This window comes from Nerophis lumbriciformis, linkage group LG02 (genome assembly GCF_033978685.3).
Source record: "Nerophis lumbriciformis linkage group LG02, RoL_Nlum_v2.1, whole genome shotgun sequence".
Classification (NCBI taxonomy): Eukaryota; Metazoa; Chordata; class Actinopteri; order Syngnathiformes; family Syngnathidae; genus Nerophis; species Nerophis lumbriciformis.
The window spans coordinates 798137-825000 of record NC_084549.2 but is presented as its reverse complement, the minus strand read 5'-3'; the positions used below and the strand labels follow the sequence as shown (position 1 = coordinate 825000).

The 26864-nt window shown below is 39.3% G+C and overlaps 1 protein-coding gene across 2 annotated transcripts in view; it reads left to right on the top strand.

Moving 5' to 3' along the window:
* rgs7a (regulator of G protein signaling 7a) overlaps positions 1-26864 on the top strand; it is a 179829-nt gene that overhangs the window by 142747 nt on the left and 10218 nt on the right. For both annotated transcript variants that reach the window (XM_061924834.2, XM_072915307.1), the window contains 8 exons: positions 2315-2396; positions 6079-6153; positions 6239-6337; positions 6409-6470; positions 10540-10650; positions 14515-14640; positions 21222-21408; positions 25075-25164. In XM_061924834.2, the coding sequence (XP_061780818.1) occupies positions 2315-2396; positions 6079-6153; positions 6239-6337; positions 6409-6470; positions 10540-10650; positions 14515-14640; positions 21222-21408; positions 25075-25164 (832 nt within the window). The remainder of the gene's footprint in view (positions 1-2314; positions 2397-6078; positions 6154-6238; positions 6338-6408; positions 6471-10539; positions 10651-14514; positions 14641-21221; positions 21409-25074; positions 25165-26864) is intronic.

Genomic DNA, 26864 nt, shown 5'->3' with positions numbered 1-26864 from the left:
AAAAAAATAAAAAATAAAGTTTATGAGTTTGAACATCAAATATGTTGTCTTTGTAGCATATTCAACTGAATATGGCTTGAAAATGATTTGCAAATCATTGTATTCCGTTTATATTTACATCTAACACAATTTCCCAACTCATATGGAAACGGGGTTTGTATATATGTATTTTGTCATGTCTGTATTATCATGTTTTGTTTTAAGTCATGTTTTGTTTAGTTTCTGTCTTTTCACTCCCTTGTCTGGTCACCATAGCAACCATTAGTTTTCACCTGTCACGTCACGCACCTGTTTCACGTTTTGAGTCACGCACCTGCTTTCACTAATCATGTCCATAGTATTTAAGTTCATTCATTTTCTGTTGTTCGTCCTGACGACCTCAACACATTTATGCTCTGTCCATGCCTGATACTTCTTTTCATGTCAATTCCTCAAGCAACTACTTTTGTCCGAGCCAAGTAAGTTTTTGTTCCATATTTATAGTCTTTTTGGTTTCATAGTTTGTTCTCCGCCATTGTGCGTGTTTTTTGTTTGTACTTTTTTGCTATAGTCTTTTGGTTTTATAGTTTATTCTCCGCCACTGTGCGCGCTTTCATTGATTCCTTTTTTTGATAATAATAAATTATGTACCTTCATTCCCGTCTCGCCCGTGCCAACTTTCCGTTGCATCCCGGAAAAGCAAACAGCCAAGATCAAGTCATGACATATTTGTGTATATAGATATATATATGTGTATATATACAGTATATATATATATATATATATATATATATATATATATATATATATATATATAGTATATATATACTGTATATATATATATATATATATATATATATATATATATATGTATGTGTGGGGAAAAAATCACAAGACTATTTCATCTCTACAGGCCTGTTTCATGAGGGGGGGTACCCTCAATCATCAGGAGATTTTAATGGGAGCATTCGCATACCATGGTTTATATAGGGCACAGAGTGGGTGGGTACAGGCTGGCCTAGGGGCGTGGTGATTGGCTCATGTGTTGCCTAGGAGGTGTTTCCGTCTATGGCGGCATGTTGTTACAATTTCGCTGCGCTTGTTGAGGGATGACAGGTCTGGACGGTAAATAATAAACAGTTTCTCTTTCAAGCATAGGTTGCATCTTTTATTACCACTATTGTAAGGTGTGCTGGATGCAAGAATTTGCCATGTTATTGAATATTCAACATTATTGTCTTTGAGGTCCTAAATGTGTTTGCTGAGTTCTGTGGTATTCCGCAGGTTTTTGTTCCTGAAAGAAGCCTTGTGATTGTTCCATCTGGTTTTGAATTCTCCCTCGGTTAATCCTACATATGTGTCGGATGTGTTAATGTCCTTGCGTATTACCTTAGATTGGTAGACAACTGATGTTTGTAAGCACCCCCCGTTGAGGGGGCAATCAGGTTTCTTTCGACAATTACATCCTTTGTTGGTTTTGGAGTCGCTCTGTCTGGGGGCCGACGGCTCCTTTGCAATTGTTTTGTTGTGGTTTGAGATCATTTGTCGTATATTGTTCATACAGCTGTAGCTCAATTTAATGTTGTTCTTGTTGAATACTTTTCTTAGGGTGTTGTCTTTGGGAAAGTGTTTGTCAATCAGATTGAGGAATTTGTGTCCAATGTTCGTTGAGACGTTTTTGCTGTATGGGGGGTTGTACCAGATGATGTCGTTCCGTTTTCTGTTCTTTTTTGGCTGGTTTCCTGGCGTGGGTTCATAGGTGAGGGTGAAATTGTATCCGCTTTCATCAAGGGCTTTTTGGTACGGGGGGGTTGCTTGGTCAAATTCAGCTTTGCTAGATGACAGCATCGATAGCCTTTTATTGATTCCGGTAGGTATTCTTTTCGTGGTGGTGGGTGGGTGGTTGCTGTCATGGTGCACGTATTGGAGTGTTATATATATATATATATCCATTCATATTCATATATCCATTCATATATCCATTGATACATAAATACATATATATATATATATATATATATATATATATATATATATATCCATTCATACATTATATTACTTTAATGTTTTCACGTAAAAACTAAATATGTTTAAGTTGTAGTGGCATGTAATGTTGCCATGGCGATGCATCACCATCAATGACATGTGTGTGAAGCACTGGGTTGGTCCTCCACACAGCGAGTGTTACAATGTATGAGTCACTAATGACTTGAATTATTGTGTACGGTGACTTAGTGAACTGAACTGCACTGCTTGGTGGAACTTGTGAGTCCAACTTTCAGGTAACAAGCCAAGCCCGAAAAATTATGTCTTTTTTTTTGTTCACCCTCTGCAGAGTGGATAAAAAACGGGACAAAATCGAGAGGAAAATTCTGGACAGTCAGGAAAGAGCATTCTGGGACGTGCACAGACCTGTGGTGAGTGCATGGTTGTTGTCTACACTGCATGCTATACCTGTGGTGAGTGCATGGTTGTTGTCTACACTGCATGCTATACCTGTGGTGAGTGCATGGTTGTTGTCTACACTGCACTATGCTAGTGTCTTTAGCTTCTATACATACTATGGGATGGATTTACCCTATTTTCTGGACTATAGAGCGCACCCGTATATAAGCCGCACCCACCAAACTTTAGAAACATTGACATGTTTCCATATATTAGCTGCAGCGGACTATAAGCCGCAGTTATATACCTTGTGAAGGAGTTGTTTACACTGAAATATTTAATACTTGTTTATTTACTCAATTGTCTCCAAATGCGGTCTGTGACACGGCAGTAAAACGGCTGATCAAACAAAACGAACACGAACAGCTCATTCGTCCAAACGATGGCACCAATTAGCACCAACAATAAAACATTCTCTTAAGTTTTTAAATCTTTTTTTTGCTATTCTAGCCCTCATTAAAGAAAAATCCATAAATCAGCCACTCCGTCTTTTAAGCCGCAGGGTCCAAAGTGTAGGAAAAAAAGTAGCGTCTTATAGTCTGGATTTTACGGTACTAAAACGCATTAAATATATACTTACATCATGTATATATTACATGTTATTATGAATGTTACTACATGACATATATACTTACATCATGTATATATTACATGTTATTATAAATGTTACTACATGACATATATACTTACATCATGTATATATTACATGTTATTATGAATGTTACTAGATACTACATATATACTTACATCATGTATATATCACATGTTATTATGAATGTTACTACATGACATATATACTTACATCATGTATATATTACATGTTATTATGAATGTTACTACATGACATATATACTTACATCATGTATATACTACATGTTATTATGAATGTTACTACATGACATATATACTTACATCATGTATATATGACATGTTTTTATGAATGTTACTACATGACATATATACTTACATCATGTATATATTACATGTTATTATGAATGTTACTACATGACATATATACTTACATCATGTATATATTACATGTTATTATGAATGTTACTAGATACTACATATATACTTACATCATGTATATATTACATGTTATTATGAATGTTACTACATGACATATATACTTACATCATGTATATATTACATGTTATTATGAATGTTACTACATGACATATATACTTACATCATGTATATATTACATGTTATTATGAATGTTACTAGATACTGCATATATACTTACATCATGTATATATTACATGTTATTATGAATGTTACTACATGACATATATACTTACATCATGTATATATGACATGTTATTATGAATGTTACTACATGACATATATACTTACATCATGTATATATTACATGTTATTATGAATATTACTACATGACATATATACTTACATCATGTATGTATCGCATGTTATTATGAATGTTACTACATGACATATATACTTACATCATGTATATATTACATGTTATTATGAATGTTACTAGATACTACATATATACTTACATCATGTATATATTACATGTTATTATGAATGTTACTACATGACATATATACTTACATCATGTATATATTACATGTTATTATGAATGTTACTACATGACATATATACTTACATCATGTATATACTACATGTTATTATGAATGTTACTACATGACATATATACTTACATCATGTATATATGACATGTTATTATGAATGTTACTACATGACATATATACTTACATCATGTATATATTACGTTATTATGAATGTTACTACATGACATATATACTTACATCATGTATATATTACATGTTATTATGAATGTTACTACATGACATATATACTTACATCATGTATATATTACATATTATTATGAATGTTACTACATGACATATAAACTTACATCATGTATAAATTACATGTTATTATGAATGTTACTACTACATGACATATATACTTACATCATGTATATATTACATGTTATTATGAATGTTACTAGATACTACATATATACTTACATCATGTATATATTACATGTTATTATGAATGTTACTACATGACATATATACTTACATCATGTATATATTACATGTTATTATGAATGTTACTACATGACATATATACTTACATCATGTATATATTACATGTTATTATGAATGTTACTACATGACATATATACTTACATCATGTATATATTACATGTTATTATGAATGTTACTAGATACTACATATATACTTACATCATGTATATATTACATGTTATTATGAATGTTACTACATGACATATATACTTACATCATGTATATATTACATGTTATTATGAATGTTACTACATGACATATATACTTACATCATGTATATATTACATGTTATTATGAATGTTACTAGATACTACATATATACTTACATCATGTATATATTACATGTTATTATGAATGTTACTACATGACATATATACTTACATCATGTATATATTACATGTTATTATGAATGTTACTACATGACATATATACTTACATCATGTATATATTACATGTTATTATGAATGTTACTACATGACATATATACTTACATTATGTATGTATTACATGTTATTATGAATGTTACTACTTGACATATATACTTACATCATGTACATATTACATGTTATTATGAATGTTACTACATGACATACATACTTACATCATGTACATATTACATGTTATTATGAATGTTACTACATGACATATATACTTACATCATGTACATATTACATGTTATTATGAATGTTACTACATGACATATATACTTACATCATGTATATATTACATGTTATTATGAATGTTACTACATGACATATATATACTTACATCATGTATATATTACATGTTATTATGAATGTTACTAGATACTACATATATACTTACATCATGTATATATTACTTGTTATTATGAATGTTACTACATGACATATATACTTACATCATGTATATATTAAATGTTATTATGAATGTTACTAGATACTACATATATACTTACATCATGTATATATTACATGTTATTATGAATGTTACTACATGACATATATACTTACATCATGTATATATTACATGTTATTATGAATGTTACTACATGACATATATACTTACATCATGTACATATTACATGTTATTATGAATGTTACTACATGACATATATACTTACATCATGTATATATTACATGTTATTATGAATGTTACTACATGACATATATACTTACATCATGTATATATTACATGTTATTATGAATGTTACTACATGACATATATACTTACATCATGTATATACGACATGTTATTATGAATGTTACTACATGACATATATACTTACATCATGTATATATTACATGTTATTATGAATGTTACTAGATACTACATATATACTTACATCATGTATATATTACATGTTATTATGAATGTTACTACATGACATATATACTTACATCATGTATATATTACATGTTATTATGAATGTTACTAGATACTACATATATACTTACATCATGTATATTAGATGTCACACATATTACTTTAACTACAACACAAATGAGAGCCTCCATTGGCCTATTGATTGTGTTTAGCATCTTTCATGTTTGTCATGAAAATGTCCCTTTTTTTCTGCCTCTTCCCCCAGCCTGGCTGTGTCAACACAACAGAAGTCGACATCAAGAAGTCCTCAAGAATGAAAAATCCACACAAAACCCGAAAGGTGCGCAGCAGACCGTCCTGTCCCTGGAAGACAGCAACATATGCCGCTTTACCACCTGTCACTAACCACCTTTACCCGCCTGCAGTCGGTGTACGGCCTGCAGAACGACATCCGCGCACACAGCCCCACCCACACCCCCGCCCCCGAGGCCAAGCAGCCCACAGAAGAGGAGCTGCAGGAGCAGGTCCACCGAGGACACGCCCGGAGGAGACTCGCTCGCCGGCTAAATGTCGCTTTTTTTTTTCCTCTTTTCAGATCACATTCTGGCAGCTGCAATTAGACCGACATCGACTGAAAATGTCCAAAGTGGCGGAGAGGTGAGCCATCTTTATCCACTCCGGCAGGGGTGGAACAACTTGGGGCGGACATGACTTTGTTTTCCAACCATTTGAGGAAAAAAAGTGACCAGTAGATGGCAGTCACACATAAGAAATACACTATTTGGCCACCTGGCTTGACTCACATATGAACTTGAAGTGCCATCCCTCGGAATTGTCCAACATGTTTTGGTATCCTGGAGCAGTCAAAGTTCCTTTCACTGCAACTAAGGGGACAAAAGCCCAACTCCTGAAAAAACAACAACCCACACCCCACCTATCAAGTTCAGGTCAGGACTCTGTGCAGGCCAGTCAAGTTCATCCACACCAGACTTTGTCATCCATTTCTTTGTGCACTGGTGCACAGTCATGTTGGAAGAGGAAGGGGCCCACTCCAAACTGTTCCCTAAGGTTGGGAGCATGGAATTGTCCAAAATGTTTTGGTATCCTGGAGCATTCAAAGTTCCTTTCATTGGAACTAAGGGGCCAAGCCCAACTCCTGAAAAACAACCCCACACCATAATTCCTCCTCCACCACATTGGCCCAATGCAGTCCGAAATGTAGCGTTCTCCTGGCAACCTCCAAACTGGTCCATCAGATGGAAAAGTGTGATTCATCAGTCCAGAGAAGGCGTCTCCACTGCTCTAGAGTCCAGTGGTGATGTCCTTTACACCACTGCATCCCACACTTTGCATTGGACTTGGTGATGTATGGCTTAGATGCAGCTGCTCGGCCATGGAAAGCCATTCCATGAAGCTCTCTGCGTGCTGCGCGTGGGCTAATTGGAAGGTGGCATGAAGTTTGGAGCTGTGTAGCAAGTGACTGTGCAGAAAGTCTTTGCACTATGCTGACCTCTCTGTCAGTTTACCTGGCCTACCACTTGGGGGGCTGAGTTGCTGTTGTTCCCAAACTCTTCACTTTTTTAATAATAAAGTTGACTTTGGAATATTTAGGAGCCAGGAAATTTCAGGACTGGATTTGTTGCACAGGTGGCATCCTATGACAGTTCCACGCTGGAAATCACTGAGAGCGGCCCATTCTTTCACACATGTTTGTAGAAACAGTCTCCATGCCTAAGTGCTTGATTTGATACACCTGTGATTAGTGATTAGGACACCTGATTCTCATCATTTGGATGGCTGGACAAATACTTTTGGCAATATAGTGTACGTCAGCGGATTATCCTTATATGGTAAAGGCTTACCCAAAAGTGCTGGTCCGCCATTGTAGTCGGCGCCGTAGTCGATAAGCTCCTCCTTCTTCTCTATCTTCTTGTTGTGGCACATTCATCCTCCACTGTTGCCATTTCTCATACAAAGTTTTAACTTAAATCTGTCAGTAGAATCGCTGGAAGCGCTAAAAACTACCGGTTCGTCAAAGACGACGGGGTCAAGACGCTGTCAAAGTGGAGGCACGTGAATAAGAGAGGCCACAAAATGAGGGATGCCGTCAAGCTGAAGAAGGAGTCCTATCGGGTTCTTTTGGCTCATAGGACTCCCGAGGCAGCGGACAGGTACCGACAGGCCAAGCGGTGTGCGGCTTCAGCGGTCGCAGAGGCAAAAACTCAGACATGGGAGGAGTTCGGGGAAGCCATGGAAAACGACTTCCGGACGGCTTCGAAGCGATTCTGGACCACCATCCGCCGCCTCAGGAAGGGGAGCAGTGCACTATCAACACCGTGTATGGTGAGGATGGTGTTCTGCTGGCCTCGATTGCGGATGTTGTGGATCGGTGGAGAGAATACTTCGAAGACCTCCTCAATCGCACCAACACGTCTTCCTACGAGGAAGCAGTGCCTGGGGAGTCTGTGGTGGGCTCTCCTATTTCTGGGGCTGAGGTTGCTGAGGTAGTTAAAAAGCTCCTCGGTGGCAAGGCCCCGGGGGTGGATGAGATCCGCCCGGAGTTCCTTAAGGCTCTGGATGCTGTGGGGCTGTCTTGGTTGACAAGACTCTGCAGCATCGCGTGGACATCGGGGGCGGTACCTCTGGATTGGCAGACCGGGGTGGTGGTTCCTCTCTTTAAGAAGGGGAACCGGAGGGTGTGCTCTAACTATCGTGGGATCACACTCCTCAGCCTTCCCGGTAAGGTCTATTCAGGTGTACTGGAGAGGAGGCTACGCCGGATAGTCGAACCTCGGATTCAGGAGGAACAGTGTGGTTTTCGTCCTGGTCGTGGAACTGTGGACTAGCTCTATACTCTCGGCAGGGTCCTTGAGGGTGCATGGGAGTTTGCCCAACCAGTCTACATGTGTTTTGTGGACTTGGAGAAGGCATTCGACCGTGTCCCTCGGGAAGTCCTGTGGGGAGTGCTTAAAGAGTATGGGGTATCGGACTGTCTGATTGTGGCAGTCCGCTCCCTGTATGATCAGTGCCAGAACTTGGTCCGCATTGCCGGCAGTAAGTCGGACACGTTTCCAGTGAGGGTTGGACTCCTCCAAGGCTGCCCTTTGTCACCCATTCTGTTCATAACTTTTATGGACAGAATTTCTAGGCGCAGTCAGGGCGTTGAGGGGATCTGGTTTGGTGGCTGCAGGATTAGGTCTCTGCTTTTTGCAGATGATGTGGTCCTGATGGCTTCATCTGGCCAGGATCTTCAGCTCTAGCTGGATCGGTTCGCAGCCGAGTGTGAAGCGACTGGGATGAGAATCAGCACCTCCAAGTCCGAGTCCATGGTTCTCGCCCGGAAAAGGGTGGAATGCCATCTTCGGGTTGGGGAGGAGACCCTGCCCCAAGTGGAGGAGTTCAAGTACCTGGGAGTCTTGTTCACGAGTGAGGGAAGAGAGATCGACAGGCGGATCGGTGCGGCGTCTTCAGTAATGCGGACGCTGTATCGATCCATTGTGGTGAAGAAGGAGCTGAGCCGGAAGGCAAAGCTCTCAATTTACCGGTCGATCTACGTTCCCATCCTCACCTATGGTCATGAGCTTTGGGTTATGACCGAAAGGACAAGATCACGGGTACAAGTGGCCCAAATGAGTTTCCTCCGCCGGGTGGCAGGGCTCTCCCTTAGAGATAGGGTGAGAAGCTCTGTCATTCGGGGGGAGCTCAAAGTAAAGCCGCTGCTCCTCCACATCGAGAGGAGCCAGATGAGGTGGTTCGGGCATCTGGTCAGGATGCCACCCGATCGCCTCCCTCGGGAGGTGTTTAGGGCACGTCCGACCGGTAGGAGGCCACGGGGAAGACCCAGGACACGTTGGGAAGACTATGTCTCCCGGCTGGCCTGGGAACGCCTCGGGGTCCCACAGGAAGAGCTGGACGAAGTGGCTGGGGAGAGGGAAGTCTGGGCTTCCCTGCTTAGGCTGCTGCCCCCGCGACCCGACCTCGGATAAGCGGAAGAAGATGGATGGATGGATGGATGGTACCTAATTGGGTCGGTCCTCCTGGACAGTGAAGATTGCCCATCACTGCTATCGGCGTAGCTAAGCTACGTAGTTCAACTACATTTCCCAGTAACAAGTAGTTTAATAAGTAGCTTTTCCGGCAGATTAGCTACTTTTAGAGCCATGTAGCGACGTAGCTAACATCAAAGCTACAAAAAGAGAAAATGAAGTGTGAATCCAGGCCAAAAACAAATCCAATGAGCTGCATGAATGAGAAGATCCATGATGGTTGCTTGGTGTTCCTATGACGAGTCACAATTAGCTAAGATTAGGATCAAACATTGCGGACTGGCCAATCAGAGGCAAGATAAGGCGGGTCATGGAAAACAGGAAGCATGGTCATGTCACATGACCAGGAGAGAGTCCGAGACAGAGGGACGCTTCAAGCTGACAACTCAAAAAAAAAAATGTCGGAGGAATTCTCTCCCACAGATGAGACTAAAAATAAAAAGTGTCAGCAGGAAAGGGCTGGGTGTTTGTAAACGTCAATACTTTTTCATCGTCCGATACTGACGGCTGGTCCTAGATGTGGTAAATATGTTTCTATTCTCTGCTATTATCAGTATTGTCTTCCAAAAAGTGACCCAAAAAAGCCAAAGACCAAGACAACACTCCTTTGGTTGGAAACATTTTGTGCTTAGAATGAATTTGGTGACTGTTTTAAGACGAGATTGTGTGTGTGTTCTTAGCTTGCTGGGCTACACGGAGCAGTACATCGAGTACGACCCCTTCCTCACGCCCCCAGACCCCTCCAACCCCTGGATCACAGATGACACCACGCTGTGGGAGCTGGAAGCAAGGTGGGCTCATGAAGATCTTCATCTTTTACAAACAAACATTGAGCACAGCAACAATGACAGTTCCTGCAACAAAGGGAATCATAAGCATGACATTTGGTAGTAAAGTGGTCTAAATGTGAACATACCACCATAATCATCTGGTAGTAAAGTGGTCTAAATGTGAACATATCACCATAATCATTTGGTAGTAAAGTGGTCTAAATGTGAACATACCACCATAATCATTTGGTAGTAAAGTGGTCTAAATGTGAACAAACCACCATAATCATTTGGTCGTAAAGTGGTCTAAATGTGAACATACCACCATAATCATTTGGTAGTAAAGTGGTCTAAATGTGAACATACCACCATAATCATTTGGTAGTAAAGTGGTCAAAATGTGAACATACCACCATAATCATTTGGTAGTAAAGTGGTCTAAATGTGAACATACCACCATAAACATCTGGTAGTAAAGTGGTCTAAATGTGAACATACCACCATAATCATTTGGTCGTAAAGTGGTCTAAATGTGAACATACCACCATAATCATTTGGTAGTAAAGTGGTCTAAATGTGAACATACCACCATAATCATTTGGTAGTAAAGTGGTCTAAATGTGAACATACCACCATAATCATTTGGTAGTAAAGTGGTCTAAATGTGAACATACCACCATAATCATTTGGTAGTAAAGTGGTCTAAATGTGAACATACCACCATAATCATTTGGTAGTAAATTGGTCTAAATGTGAACATACCACCATAATCATCTGGTAGTAAAGTGGTCTAAATCATGAATATACCACCATAAAGAAAATTATAAGCCGTTTTCCTTTAGGTTTCTGGAACTTTGTGTACCTGTAGAAGTGTGTGCTTTGTGTTTCCACCGCATGTCACAGTTTCTACAAGTCAGACTGATGACGTATGGAGGAGAGTTTGACTCTACACTGATACTTGTTAATCAGTATTAGCTCACACTTCTTTTAATACAATGAGAGACAAAGTACAAAACAATATGATTTACAAAATAAAGTGTACAGAATTGTTCATAAAAAGTATTTTGTCTGCAAGTCCAACAGTCAGAAAGTCTCTCAGTAAATAAAGAATTCATGAAGTCAGGGGATTCCTTTTGGTCCATTTCAGCTGTAAATAACAATATATCAATAATACATGTCAGTGTTTATCTGTAAATAATATATAAATAATACATGTCTATATAAATAATATATGTCAGTGTTCATCTGTAAATAATACATCAATAATGTCAGTATTTATCTGTAAATAACAATATATAAATAATACATGTCAGTGTTTACTTGTAAATAATAAATCAATGATGTCAGTGTTTATCTGTAAATAACAATATATAAATAATACATGTCAGTGTTGTTTGTAAACAATACATCAATAATGTCAGTGTTTATCTGTAAATAACAATATATAAATAATACATGTCAGTGTTAATCTGTAAATAACAATATATCAATAATACATGTCAGTGTTTATCTGTAAATAATATATAAATAATACATGTCTATATAAATAATATATGTCAGTGTTCATCTGTAAATAATACATCAATAATGTCAGTATTTATCTGTAAATAATAATATATAAATAATACATGTCAGTGTTTACTTGTAAATAATAAATCAATGATGTCAGTGTTTATCTGTAAATAACAATATATAAATAATACATGTCAGTGTTTGTTTGTAAATAATACATAAATAATGTCAGTGTTTATCTGTAAATAACAATATATAAATAATACATGTCAGTGTTTACTTGTAAATAATAAATCAATGATGTCAGTGTGTATCTGTAAATAATAAATAATCAATGTCAGTGTTTATCTGTAAATAACAATATATAAATAATACATGTCAGTGTTTGTTTGTAAATAATACATAAATAATGTCAGTGTCTATCTGTAAATAACAATATATAAATAATACATGTCAGTGTTTATCTGTAAATAACAATATATAAATAAAAAATGTCAGTGTTTATCTGTAAATAACAATATATAAATAATACATGTCAGTGTTTATCTGTAAATAACAATATATAAATAATAAATGTCAGTGTTTATCTGTAAATAACAATATATAAATAATACATGTCAGTGTTGTTTGTAAACAATACATAAATAATGTCAGTGTTGATCTGTAAATAACAATATATAAATAATACATGTCAGTGTTTGTTTGTAAATAATACATAAATAATGTCAGTGTTTATCTGTAAATAACAATATATAAATAATACATGTCAGTGTTTATCTGTAAATAACAATATATAAATAAAAAATGTCGGTGTTTATCTGTAAATAACAATATATAAATAATACATGTCAGTGTTTATATGTAAATAACAATATATAAATAATACATGTCAGTGTTTATCTGTAAATAACAATATATAAATAATAAATGTCAGTGTTTATCTGTAAATAACAATATATCAATAATACATGTCAGTGTTTACTTGTAAATAATAAATCAATGATGTCAGTGTTTCTCTGTAAATAACAATATATCATTTTTGTCAGTGTTTATCTGTAAATAACAATATATAAATAATACATGTCAGTGTTGTTTGTAAACAATACATGAATAATGTCAGTGTTTATCTGTAAATAACAATATATAAATACATGTCAGTGTTTACTTGTAAATAATAAATCAATGATGTCAGTGTTTATCTGTAAATAACAATATATATAAATAATACATGTCAGTGTTGTTTGTAAACAATACATAAATAATGTCAGTGTTTATCTGTAAATAACAATATATAAATAATACATGTCAGTGTTGATGTGTAAATAACAATATATCAATAATACATGTCAGTGTTTATTTGTAAATAATACATCAATGATGTCAGTGTGTATCTGTAAATAACAATATATAAATAATAAATGTCAGTATTTATTTGTAAATAATATATAAATAATACACGTCAGTGTTTATCTGTAAATAACAATATATAAATAATACATGTCAGTGTTTATATGTAAATAACAATATATAAATAATACATGTCAGTGTTTATATGTAAATAACAATATATAAATAATACACGTCAGTGTTTGTCAACACGAACACGTCGGCTTTAGCGTTAGCTTGTTAGCATTAGCATTCAGTTGACTGGGGTTGAGGCTAATAACAACACAAATGGAGCGTCACTGACTACTTTTAAAACATGTAATAAAGTCAATAGTTAATATTTGACGTTATTTACCTGGTGTGCTGCCTCCTTTATTTCACATTTACCCAACAAAGTCCGAGTAGTAAGCAGCTGAGGTCGTTGCTTCGAGTCAGGCTTCATACTCCTCAGTAAATACGTTTAAAAGAGTCCATCGACTTCACGTAACAAAACGAAGTTAGTAAAAAGTACTAAACAAGAATAAAGTGCATGTAGTTTAAAAACACAGCAAGATAGTTCCACTTCTTCAGCACTAAAGTTCCTACAAGTCAAAAGTTCATTTTGTTCTTCTTCCTCTCCGTTGTCAAGTTAGTTGTCATAGAAACACACAAGAAATAAGAAATAAAGAAGTATATTCCAATGGCGGTCGTGGCTTTGAAAAGTACGTTTTAGGAACCAACATTTCTGCCAGATCACTAAGCAATCAAATTAGCATCCTGATAGTCACATGACTGCAAAGTCCAGTGGGAGAAAATACAAGCAGACATGGGAGACGCGACTATGTGCTGATATTGATCCGTCTTTTCTTCTTTCATCACTTCTCATTGATTATTGAGAGGTCACTGACAATGTGTGTGTGTGTGTGTGTGTGTGTGTGTGTGTGTGTGTGTGTGTGTGTGTGTGTGTGTGTGTGTGTGTGTGTGTGTGTGTGTGTGTGTGTGTGTCAGTAAGGAGCCCGGCCAGCAGAGGGTCAAGAGGTGGGCTTTCGGCATCGACGAGGTTCTTAAAGATCCTGTGGGGCGAGAACAGTTCCTCAAGTTCCTGGAGTCAGAGTTCAGCTCGGAGAATCTCAGGTGAGAAACAAACAAACAAAACAATCTCAGGTGAGAAACAAACCAACAAAACAATCTCAGGTGAGAAACAAACAAACAAAACAATCTCAGGTGAGCAACAAACAAACAAAACAATCTCAGGTGAGAAACAAACAAACAAAACAATCTCAGGTGAGAAACAAACCAACAAAACAATCTGATTTTTGTGAATTGATTTGAAAACTAGTCTTCTTTTAGGAAGTCCTCTCTTCCATCCTAGAACTTTTGTCCAGACTATTTCACCTGACTATCTCACCTGACTATTTCACCAGACTATCTCACCTGACTATTTCACCTGACTATTTCACCTGACTATCTCACCTGACTATCTCACCTGACTATTTCACCTGACTATTTCACCTGACTATCTCACCTGACTATCTCACCTGACTATTTCACCTGACTATTTCACCTGACTATCTCACCTGACTATTTCACCAGACTATTTCACCTGACTATCTCACCTGACTATTTCACCAGACTATCTCACCTGACTATTTCACCTGACTATTTCACCTGACTATCTCACCTGACTATCTCACCTGACTATTTCACCTGACTATTTCACCTGACTATCTCACCTGACTATCTCACCTGACTATTTCACCTGACTATTTCACCTGACTATCTCACCTGACTATCTCACCTGACTATTTCACCTGACTATCTCACCTGACCATCTCACATGACTATCTCACCTGACTATTTCACCAGACTATTTCAACAGACTATTTCACCTGACTATCTCACCTGACCATCTCACCTGACTATTTCACCAGACTATTTCACCTGACTATTTCACCAGACTATCTCACCTGACTATCTCACCTGACTATCTCACCTGACTATCTCACCTGACTATCTCACCTGACTATTTCACCTGACTATTTCACCTGACTATCTCACCTGACTATCTCACCTGACTATCTCACCTGATTATTTCACCAGACTATTTCACCTGACTATTTCACCAGACTATTTCACCAGACTATCTCACCTGACTATCTCACCTGACTATCTCACCTGACTATCTCACCTGATTATTTCACCAGACTATTTCACCTGACTATTTCACCAGACTATTTCACCAGACTATCTCACCTGACTATCTCACCTGACTATCTCACCTGACTATCTCACCTGACTATTTCACCAGACTATTTCACCTGACTATCTCACCTGACCATCTCACCTGACTATCTCACCTGACTATTTCACCAGACTATTTCACCAGACTATTTCACCTGACTATCTCACCTGACCATCTCACCTGACTATCTCACCTGACTATTTCACCAGACTATTTCACCAGACTATTTCACCAGACTATTTCACCTGACTATCTCACCTGACCATCTCACATGACTATCTCACCTGACTATCTCACCTGACTATCTCACCTGACTATCTCACCTGACTATTTCACCAGACTATTTCACCTGACTATCTCACCTGACCATCTCACCTGACTATCTCACCTGACTATTTCACCAGACTATTTCACCAGACTATTTCACCTGACTATCTCACCTGACCATCTCACCTGACTATCTCACCTGACTATCTCACCTGACTATTTCACCAGACTATTTCACCAGACTATTTCACCTGACTATCTCACCTGACCATCTCACCTGACTATCTCACCTGACTATTTCACCAGACTATTTCACCAGACTATTTCACCAGACTATTTCACCTGACTATCTCACCTGACCATCTCACATGACTATCTCACCTGACTATCTCACCTGACTATCTCACCTGACTATCTCACCTGACTATTTCACCAGACTATTTCACCTGACTATCTCACCTGACCATCTCACCTGACTATCTCACCTGACTATTTCACCAGACTATTTCACCAGACTATTTCACCTGACTATCTCACCTGACCATCTCACCTGACTATCTCACCTGACTATTTCACCAGACTATTTCACCAGACTATTTCACCAGACTATTTCACCTGACTATCTCACCTGACCATCTCACATGACTATCTCACCTGACTATTTCACCAGACTATTTCACATGACTATTTCAGCTGACTATTTCACCTGACTATTTCACCTGACTATTTCAGCTGACTATTTAATTCAATGTCAACACCCTCAACATAACATCACAACAATGTCAACACCCTCAACATAACATCACAACAATGTCAACACCCTCAACATAACATCACAACAATGTCAACACCCTCAACATAACATCACAACAATGTCAACACCCTCAACATAACATCACAACAATGTCAACACCCTCAACATAGCATCACAACAATGTCAACACCCTCAACATAGCATCACAACAATGTCAACAACCTCAACATAACATCACAACAATGTCAACACCCTTGACATAACATCACAACAATGTCAACACCCTCAACATAACATCACAACAATGTCAACACCCTCAACATAACATCACAACAATGTCAACACCCTCAACATAACATCACAACAATGTCAACACCCTCAACATAACATCACAATAATGTCAACACCCTCAACATAACATCACAACAATGTCAACAACCTCAACATAACATCACAACAATGTCAACATCCTCAACATAACATCACAACAATGTCAACAACCTCAACATAACATCACAACAATGTCAACATCCTCAACATAACATCACAACAATGTCAACAACCTCAACATAACATCACAACAATGTCAACACCCTCAACATAACATCACAACAATGTCAACACCCTCAACATAACATCACAACAATGTCAACATCCTCAACATAACATCACAACAATGTCAACAACCTCAACATAACATCACAACAATGTCAACACCCTCAATATAAAATCACAACAATGTCAACACCCTCAACATAACATCACAACAATGTCAACACCCTCAACATAACATCACAACAATGTCAACACCCTCAACATAACATCACAACAATGTCAACACCCTCAACATAACATCACAACAATCAAACACTATCCTGAACTTGCTTTGTTTGCAGAGAGACAATGTCATAAATGGGATAATTGTCGTACAGGAAGGAGAGCAACAATGTTTGCGCCTGCGGTATTTTTGCTAATAGGCACAACAGCAGCTGTGTGCAGGTAGATGACAATCCTCTGCTAATTGATTTATTCATGACAACATGAATACTGCACACCTTTTAAAGATGCACACCAGCAGCTCCTTATGAATAAACTAGCATGGATGTGCCACAAGGCTTCCTACATATACACACTTATATATATATATATATAAATATACATATATATATATATATATATATGTATGTGTGGGAAAAAAATCACAAGACTATTTCATCTCTACAGGCCTGTTTCATGAGGGGGGGTTCCCTCAATCATCAGGAGATTTTAATGGGAGCATTCACATACCATGGTTTATATAGGGCACAGAGTGGGTGGGTACAGGCTGGCGTAGGGGCGTGGTGATTGGCTCATGTGTTACCTAGGAGGTGTTTCCGTCTGTGGCGGCATGCTGTTACAATTTCGCTGCGCTTGTTGAGGGATGACAGGTCTGGACGGTAAATAATAAACAGTTTCTCTTTCAAGCATAGGTTGCATCTTTTATTACCACTATTGTAAGGTGTGCTGGATGCAAGAATTTGCCATGTTATTGAATATTCAACATTATTGTCTTTGAGGTTCCAAATGTGTTTGCTGAGTTCTGTGGTATTCCGCAGGTTTTGGTTCCTGAAAGAAGCCTTGTGATTGTTCCATCTGGTTTTAAACTCTCCCTCGGTTAATCCTACATATGTGTCGGATGTGTTAATGTCCTTGCGTATTACCTTAGATTGGTAGACAACTGATGTTTGTAAGCAACCCCCGTTGAGAGGGCAATCAGGTTTCTTTCGACAGTTGCAGCCTTTGTTGGTTTTGGAGTCGCTCTGTCCGGGGGCCAACGACTCATTTGCAATTGTTTTGTTGTGGTTTGAGATAATTTGTCGTATATTGTTCATACAGCTGTAGCTCAATTTAATGTTGTTCTTGTTGAATACTTTTCTTAGGGTGTTGTCTTTGGGAAAGTGTTTGTCAATCAGAGTGAGGAATTTGTGGCCAATGTTAGTTGAGACGTTTTTGCTGTATGGGGGGTTGTACCAGATGATGTTGTTTCGTTTTCTGTTCTTTTTTGGTTGGTTTCCTGGCATGGGTTCATAGGTGAGGGTGAAATTGTATCCGCTTTCATCAAGGGCTTTTTGGTACGGGGGGGTTGCTTGGTCAAATTCAGCTTTGCTAGATGACAGCATCGATAGCCTTTTATTAATTCCGGTAGGTATTCTTTTCGTGGTGGTGGGTGGGTGGTTGCTGTCATGGTGCACGTATTGGAGTGTTGTGTTGGGTTTCGTGAATGGTTGGTAGCTGTTATTCCTCAGGTTGAAAGTGACGTCAAGGAAGTTGACGGTTTGCTTGTTGGCTTCAATCGTGATCCGTAGGCCGTTCTCTTTGAAAATTTGGCATATGCGCTTCTTGGTATTCTCGCTGCTCCTTGGCGAGGCGCGACACACTGCCAGTCCGTCATCACGGTAAATACCAAGGTTCAGATTGAGGCTAGCGAGCTGGGAGAGGAGGAAACTCCCAACGAGTTCACACGTTTCTGCTCCGTCAAAACTTCCCATAGTGACGTCAAATGTTGCATTGTTCTTTTTTTGCCATGGTGTACTGTTGTGGATGAGAATGGAGTTTTTTGCGTGGATGATGATGTTTCTTTCGTTGCCTGTGATTGAGTCGTAGTCTGAGGCGAAGTCTAGTGCTTGAGTCAGTAGGTCTTGCGTGATGGAAGGGTAAAATTCCTCGATATCAAAGGAGATAAAGTTGTGCTGTTGTTTGTCTTGGATGTTGTTGAACCATTTGATTACTGCTGCTGTATTTCTCCATTGGTTGAGTGGTGTTTTGTCCTTGATTTTTGTGTTGACTCTGTCCAGGATTATTTTGCTGATTTTTCCTATTTCAGATTTAGTTGGGTTTATTAGTCGGCATGTTGGGTTATTTGCGAAGTTGGGTTTGTGGTCCTTCAATGTGATGAAGGCTTCCTTGTTGGCTGTGGCGTCCACCCTGTCCTCAATGTCCAGTTCAGCCGCGATCCTTTTATTTTCCAGGTGGATGTTCTGTAAGGTGTTGGGTTGCGCTTTTTTGTATGATTTGGTGATGCTTCTGTCCAGTAAGGTGTGATGTTCTGGTATGTCCATTCTGTAGAAGTTTGTGGTTTTATCGGCAGCTTTGCTATATATATATATATATATATATATATATATATATATATATATATATATAGTAGTGATTGGAGCACATACTTGTTGGTCACAAAAAACATTCATGAAGTTTGCTTCTTTTATGAATTTATTATGGCTCTACTGAAAATGTGAGGGTCAAAAGTATACATACAGCAATGTTAATATTTGCTTACATGTCCCTTGGCAAGTTTACCTTAAGGTGCTTTTGGTAGCCATCCACAAGCTTCTGCTTGACCACTTGACCACTAAATTGCTGCAGTTCAGCTAAATGTGTTGACATGGACTTGTTTCTTCAGCATTGTCCACACCTTTAAGTCAGGACTTTGGGAAGGCCATTCTAAAACCTTCATTCCAGCCATTCCTTTACCACTTTTGGGGTCATTGTCCTGTTGGAACACCCAAATGCGCCCAAGACCCAACCTCCAAGCTGATGGTTTTAGCTTGACCTGAAGAATTTGGAGCTAATCCTCCTTTTTCATTGTCCCATTTAAAGCAGCAGTTCCATTGGCAGCAAAACAGGCCCAGAGCATAATACTACCACCACCATGCTTGACGGTAGGAATGGTGTTCCTGGGATTAAAGGCCTCACATTTTCTCCTCCAAACATATTGCTGGGTATTGTGGCCCAAACAGTTCCATTTTTGTTTCATCTGACCACAGAACTTTCTTCTAGAAGGTTTTATATTCGTCCATGTGATGTCAGATGAAACAAAAATGACAACTATATGATTTGTTTGAGTTGATCAAAACAAAAACAACCAAAAAAAAAAAAAAGAATTGTTACAAATAGATTAATGTGAAAACTGATTTGTTTCCCACCCCTACAGTTGATACATGTGATCAGTATCAGTCATGGACCATCAGTATCAGAATGGGCAGCATCAAACTGAGTTTGGAGGCAAAACGAATAAATAAAGACCTGCTGCTCGTTGAGAGGAGCAATATGTCAGGTTGGAGTCACCAAAAGTGTCCGATAAAACCTGAAATGTCCCTAAGTGTGTCGCTTGGTGGCTCTTTTGGAAAAGACTCTCTGGAGGAGTCTGAATACTCGCTCCTTATATCAGTGAAGTTGCTAACTTGGCTACACCGATCCTACGTCTTCTTCTCTGGCAGCTGCTGTGCTAATACGAAGCAGAGTTATGATGCCACCTACTGTACCAGAGTTGGAACAGGCCGGCTATAATCAGAACCAGAATCAGTTTTATGTTGAACACATTTGACGTCAAGGTTACTTGGAGGTCACGCTTGTTCACCGCCGGTTGCAACTTTCCAAAGTAATTGTCCGTTGTTTTCATCCTCCTCTTGCAAGGTTCTGGCTAGCGGTCCAAGAACTAAAGAAACGTCCCATCAGAGAAGTTCCCAGTCGGGTTCAGGAGATCTGGCAGGAGTTTCTGGCACCGGGCGCGCCCAGTGCCATCAACGTGGACTCCAAGAGCTACGCCAAAACCACCCAGAATGTTAAAGACCCTGGACGCTATGCCTTTGAGGACGCACAGGTGTGTTTCCACTGCAAAGTACTTCTAATTTGATGCACTGTCAAATGAACGCCTCCATCCAACCAACCGCAGAGTCTCCTGGAGTTAGCGGTTGTGTGATCTATAAACAAGAAAACTGTTGGATTCTCCAAGTAGCAAAACATTGGCATTGACAGTCGTGGCTGTAGGCAACATCTAGATGTGTTTTTTTAATTAACTCTACAAGATGGCAGTAGTTCTGTCAGGTTCAAACACCGAACTATCTAGTAAACGAGACAAGAAGCAAGGAATCAAACAGAGACAGGATTCAATTTAGCTCATGAGGAGAGCGCGTCGACCTGCACCCTCGCACAGTGTCGTCCCACGCTCTGACGAAAGGGTTTCACGCCTCCTCCTTTACTTGGGCCTTTTCTGATTACATGGCTGCAGCTGTTTCTAAGGGGAGGGGGTCATAAACTGCTGCCGCACTCGGTTATAAGCAGTTCAGAGAAAAGGTGCCTGGAGCGGTGTCAGGATTTCCCCCTTTCTGCTTTGTAGACCTCGGGTCATGACAAGGTCTTCCTGTGGCTGTCTAATAGATCAAAGAAACCGACACCTCCACGTCGCATCCCATCGCACACAGTGGAGGTTTGCAAGCAGTAGGCCTTTTGCTTGATAAGATCAAAGACAGCTTATGTCTTCTCGCAGGGCAGCCTGAACTCATGGGAACACAAAGTTATTGTGTGACATTGTTTCAAACTAACAATGGTGTGTACTCAAAGAGAATAAGGAACGTGTTTACCGTATTTTCCGCACCATAAGCCGCCCTGGGTTATAAGCCGCGCCTTCAATGAACGGCATATTTCAAAACTTTGTCCACGTATAAGCCACCCCGTGTTGTAAGCCGCATCTAACTGCGCTAAAGGAATGTCAAAAAAACAGTCAGATAGGTCAGTCAAACTTTAATAATATATATTAAAAACCAGCGTGATGTGGGCGCGCATGGAGTCGTATATCAACATGGACGGAGCTGCGTGAAAAAAGCCACCCGGCCTCTTCGCGTAAACTTAAACTTACCTTAACCACTCGCTCATCTTTTCTTCATCCATCCCTTCGAGTTAGCTTTTATGATGACGCCGGCTGGAAAGGTCTCTTTTGGCAAGGTCTTCCTTTTGAATATCACCATGGGTGGAAGTTTCTGGCCATTAGCATGGCAAGCTAGAACCACAGTGAAGGATGACTTCTCATTCCCTGTGGTGCGAATATTCACCGTACGTGCTCCCGTTGTGTCCACAGTGCGGTTCACAGGAATATCAAAAGTCAGTGGAACCTCGTCCATGTTGATAATGTTCTCTGGCCGGATCTTTTTTTCAGCTATCTTGTTTTTACAATATGCACGGAAAGTAGCCAGCTTTTCTTGAAAGTCTTTAGGCAGTTGCTGTGAAATAGTAGTCCGTGTGCGGATGGAGAGATTGCGTCTTTTCATGAACCGGAAACCTGTCGCTTAGTAGGAGCCATTTTGTGGTCTTTACAGATGTAAACACACAAAGGAAATGAAACGTAATATCCGCGCGCTTCTTCTTCTTCTTCTACGCGGGCGGGTGGTTGCTTACAGTAGAAGAAGAAGCGCTTCCTGTTCTATGGGGGCGGGTGCTTACCTTGGCGGTTGCTTGCGTAGAAGAAGAAGCACTTCCTCTTCTACGGGGAAAAAAGATGGCGGCTGTTTACCGTAGTTGCGAGACCGAAACTTTATGAAAATGAATCTTAATATTAATCCATATATAAAGCGCACCGGGTTATAAGCCGCACTGTCAGCTTTTGAGTAAATTTGTGGTTTTTAGGTGCGGCTAATAGTGCGGAAAATACGGTAAATATGGTGCTGGTATTATCAAACTGTCAATAGTAGTCACCATAAATAAATATGAACATTTACAATTAGTACCTGTGACTGATGTCGGTGTTGGTATCAGTTGATCTCACACATAAATGATGGGTATCGACAGCATAAATCCTTGATCGGACCGTCCCTAAAAACAAATTGTTGTGTATCATGACTTTTCCAGCACTTAGAACTCTGCCATTAAGGCTCAATAAACACTGCAGTCAAATTAGAGCATTAAAGATAGAAATGTTTCTGCAGCCTGCGACACGCCTGCCCAGCAGGGAGTCACAGCTCCATTGTGACCACAAACACTTCAATCATTTGGCACAACACCCGCATCATGTGACATCATCATGTGACATCATCATGTGACAGCATCATGTGACAGCAGCATGTGACATCATCATGTGACATCATCATGTGACAGCATCATGTGACATCATCATGTGACATCATCATGTGACAGCATCATGTGACATCATCATGTGACATCATCATGTGACATCATCATGTGACATCATCATGTGACATCATCATGTGACATCATCATGTGACAGCATCATGTGACATCATCATTTGACATCATCATGTGACAGCATCATGTGACATCATCATGTGACAGCATCATGTGACAGCAGCATGTGACAGCAGCATGTGACATCATCATGTGACAGCATCATGTGACATCATCATGTGACAGCAGCATGTGACATCATCATGTGACATCATCATGTGACATCATCATGTGACAGCATCATGTGACATCAGCATGTGACGGCAGCATATGACATCATCATGTGACAGCAGCATGTGACATCATCATGTGACATCATCATGTGACAGCATCATGTGACATCATCATGTGACAGCATCATGTGACATCATCATGTGACATCATCATGTGACAGCATCATGTGACATCATCATGTGACATCATCATGTGACATCATCATGTGACATCATCATGTGACAGCATCATGTGACATCATCATTTGACATCATCATGTGACATCATCATGTGACAGCATCATGTGACATCATCATGTGACATCATCATGTGACATCATTATGTGACAGCATCATGTGACAGCATCATGTGACATCATCATGTGACAGCATCATGTGACATCATCATGTGACATCATCATGTGACAGCATCATGTGACAGCATCATGTGACATCATCATGTGACAGCAGCATGTGACATCATCATGTGACATCATCATGTGACATCATCATGTGACAGCATCATGTGACATCAGCATGTGACGGCAGCATATGACATCATCATGTGACAGCAGCATGTGACATCATCATGTGACATCATCATGTGACAGCATCATGTGACATCATCATGTGACAGCATCATGTGACATCATCATGTGACATCATCATGTGACAGCATCATGTGACATCATCATGTGACATCATCATGTGACATCATCATGTGACATCATCATGTGACAGCATCATGTGACATCATCATTTGACATCATCATGTGACATCATCATGTGACAGCATCATGTGACATCATCATGTGACATCATCATGTGACATCATCATGTGACAGCATCATGTGACAGCATCATGTGACATCATCATGTGACAGCATCATGTGACATCATCATGTGACATCATCATGTGACAGCATCATGTGACAGCAGCATGTGACATCATCATGTGACATCATCATGTGACAGCAGCATGTGACAGCATCATGTGACATCATCATGTGACATCATCATGTGACATCATCATGTGACATCGTCATGTGACATCATCATGTGACATCATCATGTGACAGATGTGTGATGATGTGTTGCAGGAACACATCTACAAACTGATGAAGAGTGACTCTTACAGCCGCTTCATTCGTTCCAGTGCCTATCAGGAGCTGCTGCAGGCCAAGAAAAAGGTAGAAAGACACTCTACTGTACGTACAGTACCAGCACATTGTTGTGTTGCTGTCATGCCTCTCTGACGTGTTTTAGATCAGGGGCCCCCAACCTTCTTTTCACCACAGACTACAAACGTAGCTTAATGGATGCATCATTTTCACCACAAACCACTTTAATGTATGCATCATATAAAAATATATATATATATATATATATATGTATGTGTGGGAAAAAAATCACAAGACTATTTCATCTCTACAGGCCTGTTTCATGAGGGGGGGTACCCTCAATCATCAGGAGATTTTAATGGGAGCATTCACATACCATGGTTTATATAGGGCACAGAGTGGGTGGGTACAGGCTGGCCTAGGGGCGTGGTGATTGGCTCATGTGTTACCTAGGAGGTGTTTCCGTCTGTGGCGGCATGCTGTTACAATTTCGCTGCGCTTGTTGAGGGATGACAGGTCTGGACGGTAAATAATAAACAGTTTCTCTTTCAAGCATAGGTTGCATCTTTTATTACCACTATTGTAAGGTGTGCTGGATGCAAGAATTTGCCATGTTATTGAATATTCAACATTATTGTCTTTGAGGTCCCAAATGTGTTTGCTGAGTTCTGTGGTATTCCGCAGGTTTTGGTTCCTGAAAGAAGCCTTGTGATTGTTCCATCTGGTTTTGAACTCTCCTTCAGTTAATCCTACATATGTGTCGGATGTGTTAATGTCCTTGCGTGTTACCTTAGATTGGTAGACAACTGATGTTTGTAAGCACCCCCCGTTGAGAGGGCAATCAGGTTTCTTTCGACAGTTACATCCTTTGTTGGTTTTGGAGTCGCTCTGTCTGGGGGCCGACGGCTCATTTGCAATTGTTTTGTTGTGGTTTGAGATGATTTGTCGTATATTGTTCATGCAGCTGTAGCTCAATTTAATGTTGTTCTTGTTGAATACTTTTCTTTCAATAATGTTGAACGCTCCCATTAAAATCTCCTGATGATTGAGGGAACCCCTCATGAAACAGGCCTGTAGAGATGAAATAGTCTTGTGATTTTTTTCCCACACATACATATATATATATATGTATGTACATTAATACTATATATTATGATTACATTTGTGCTTAATTTGGTCTGAAAATAATGTTGACAATGATATTGTTTATTGGCAATAATATGTGAGAGCAGCAGTTAGAAGTTGATCTCCATCCATGCTGGAAGTAAGAGTTAAGAGTTATAGCGCCACCTTACTTTGGGAAAGTAAGTAAACAACACCTAACAGCTCCATGAATGGTTCAGTTCCCGCCGCCTTGCGGAACTAAAGACTAGCCGGGTGTTGTTTCCCTGTGGGACCCTTCCAAGCCCACTGATCCTGCCCTGGTATGAGGAATAAAGCTCCTGCAGGGTGATGGAGAGTAGAAGTTGAGCAGCATATCAAAGAGTGTTGACCCCACCCGCTCAAAGCAAAGGACTTGGCAAACAAAAGAGGCACCCACGCGCCGCTAATAGCCATGAGGTGCACCGTGCTCCTGTCAGGTGGTGCTGCAGGCCTCTTTTGTCTGGCTGCCATCAATTACAATCTTGCTAATTAGCCTGTAAACTTAAACCCTCACCGTGCCAAGCATGATGTCGGCAGTGGGAGTTTCTTCACTCTCTCTAGACGCCATTTCTCAATTAGTCACCACTTGTTCTCTCCCCAAATAGATGCCTACCCCCGCAGGAAAG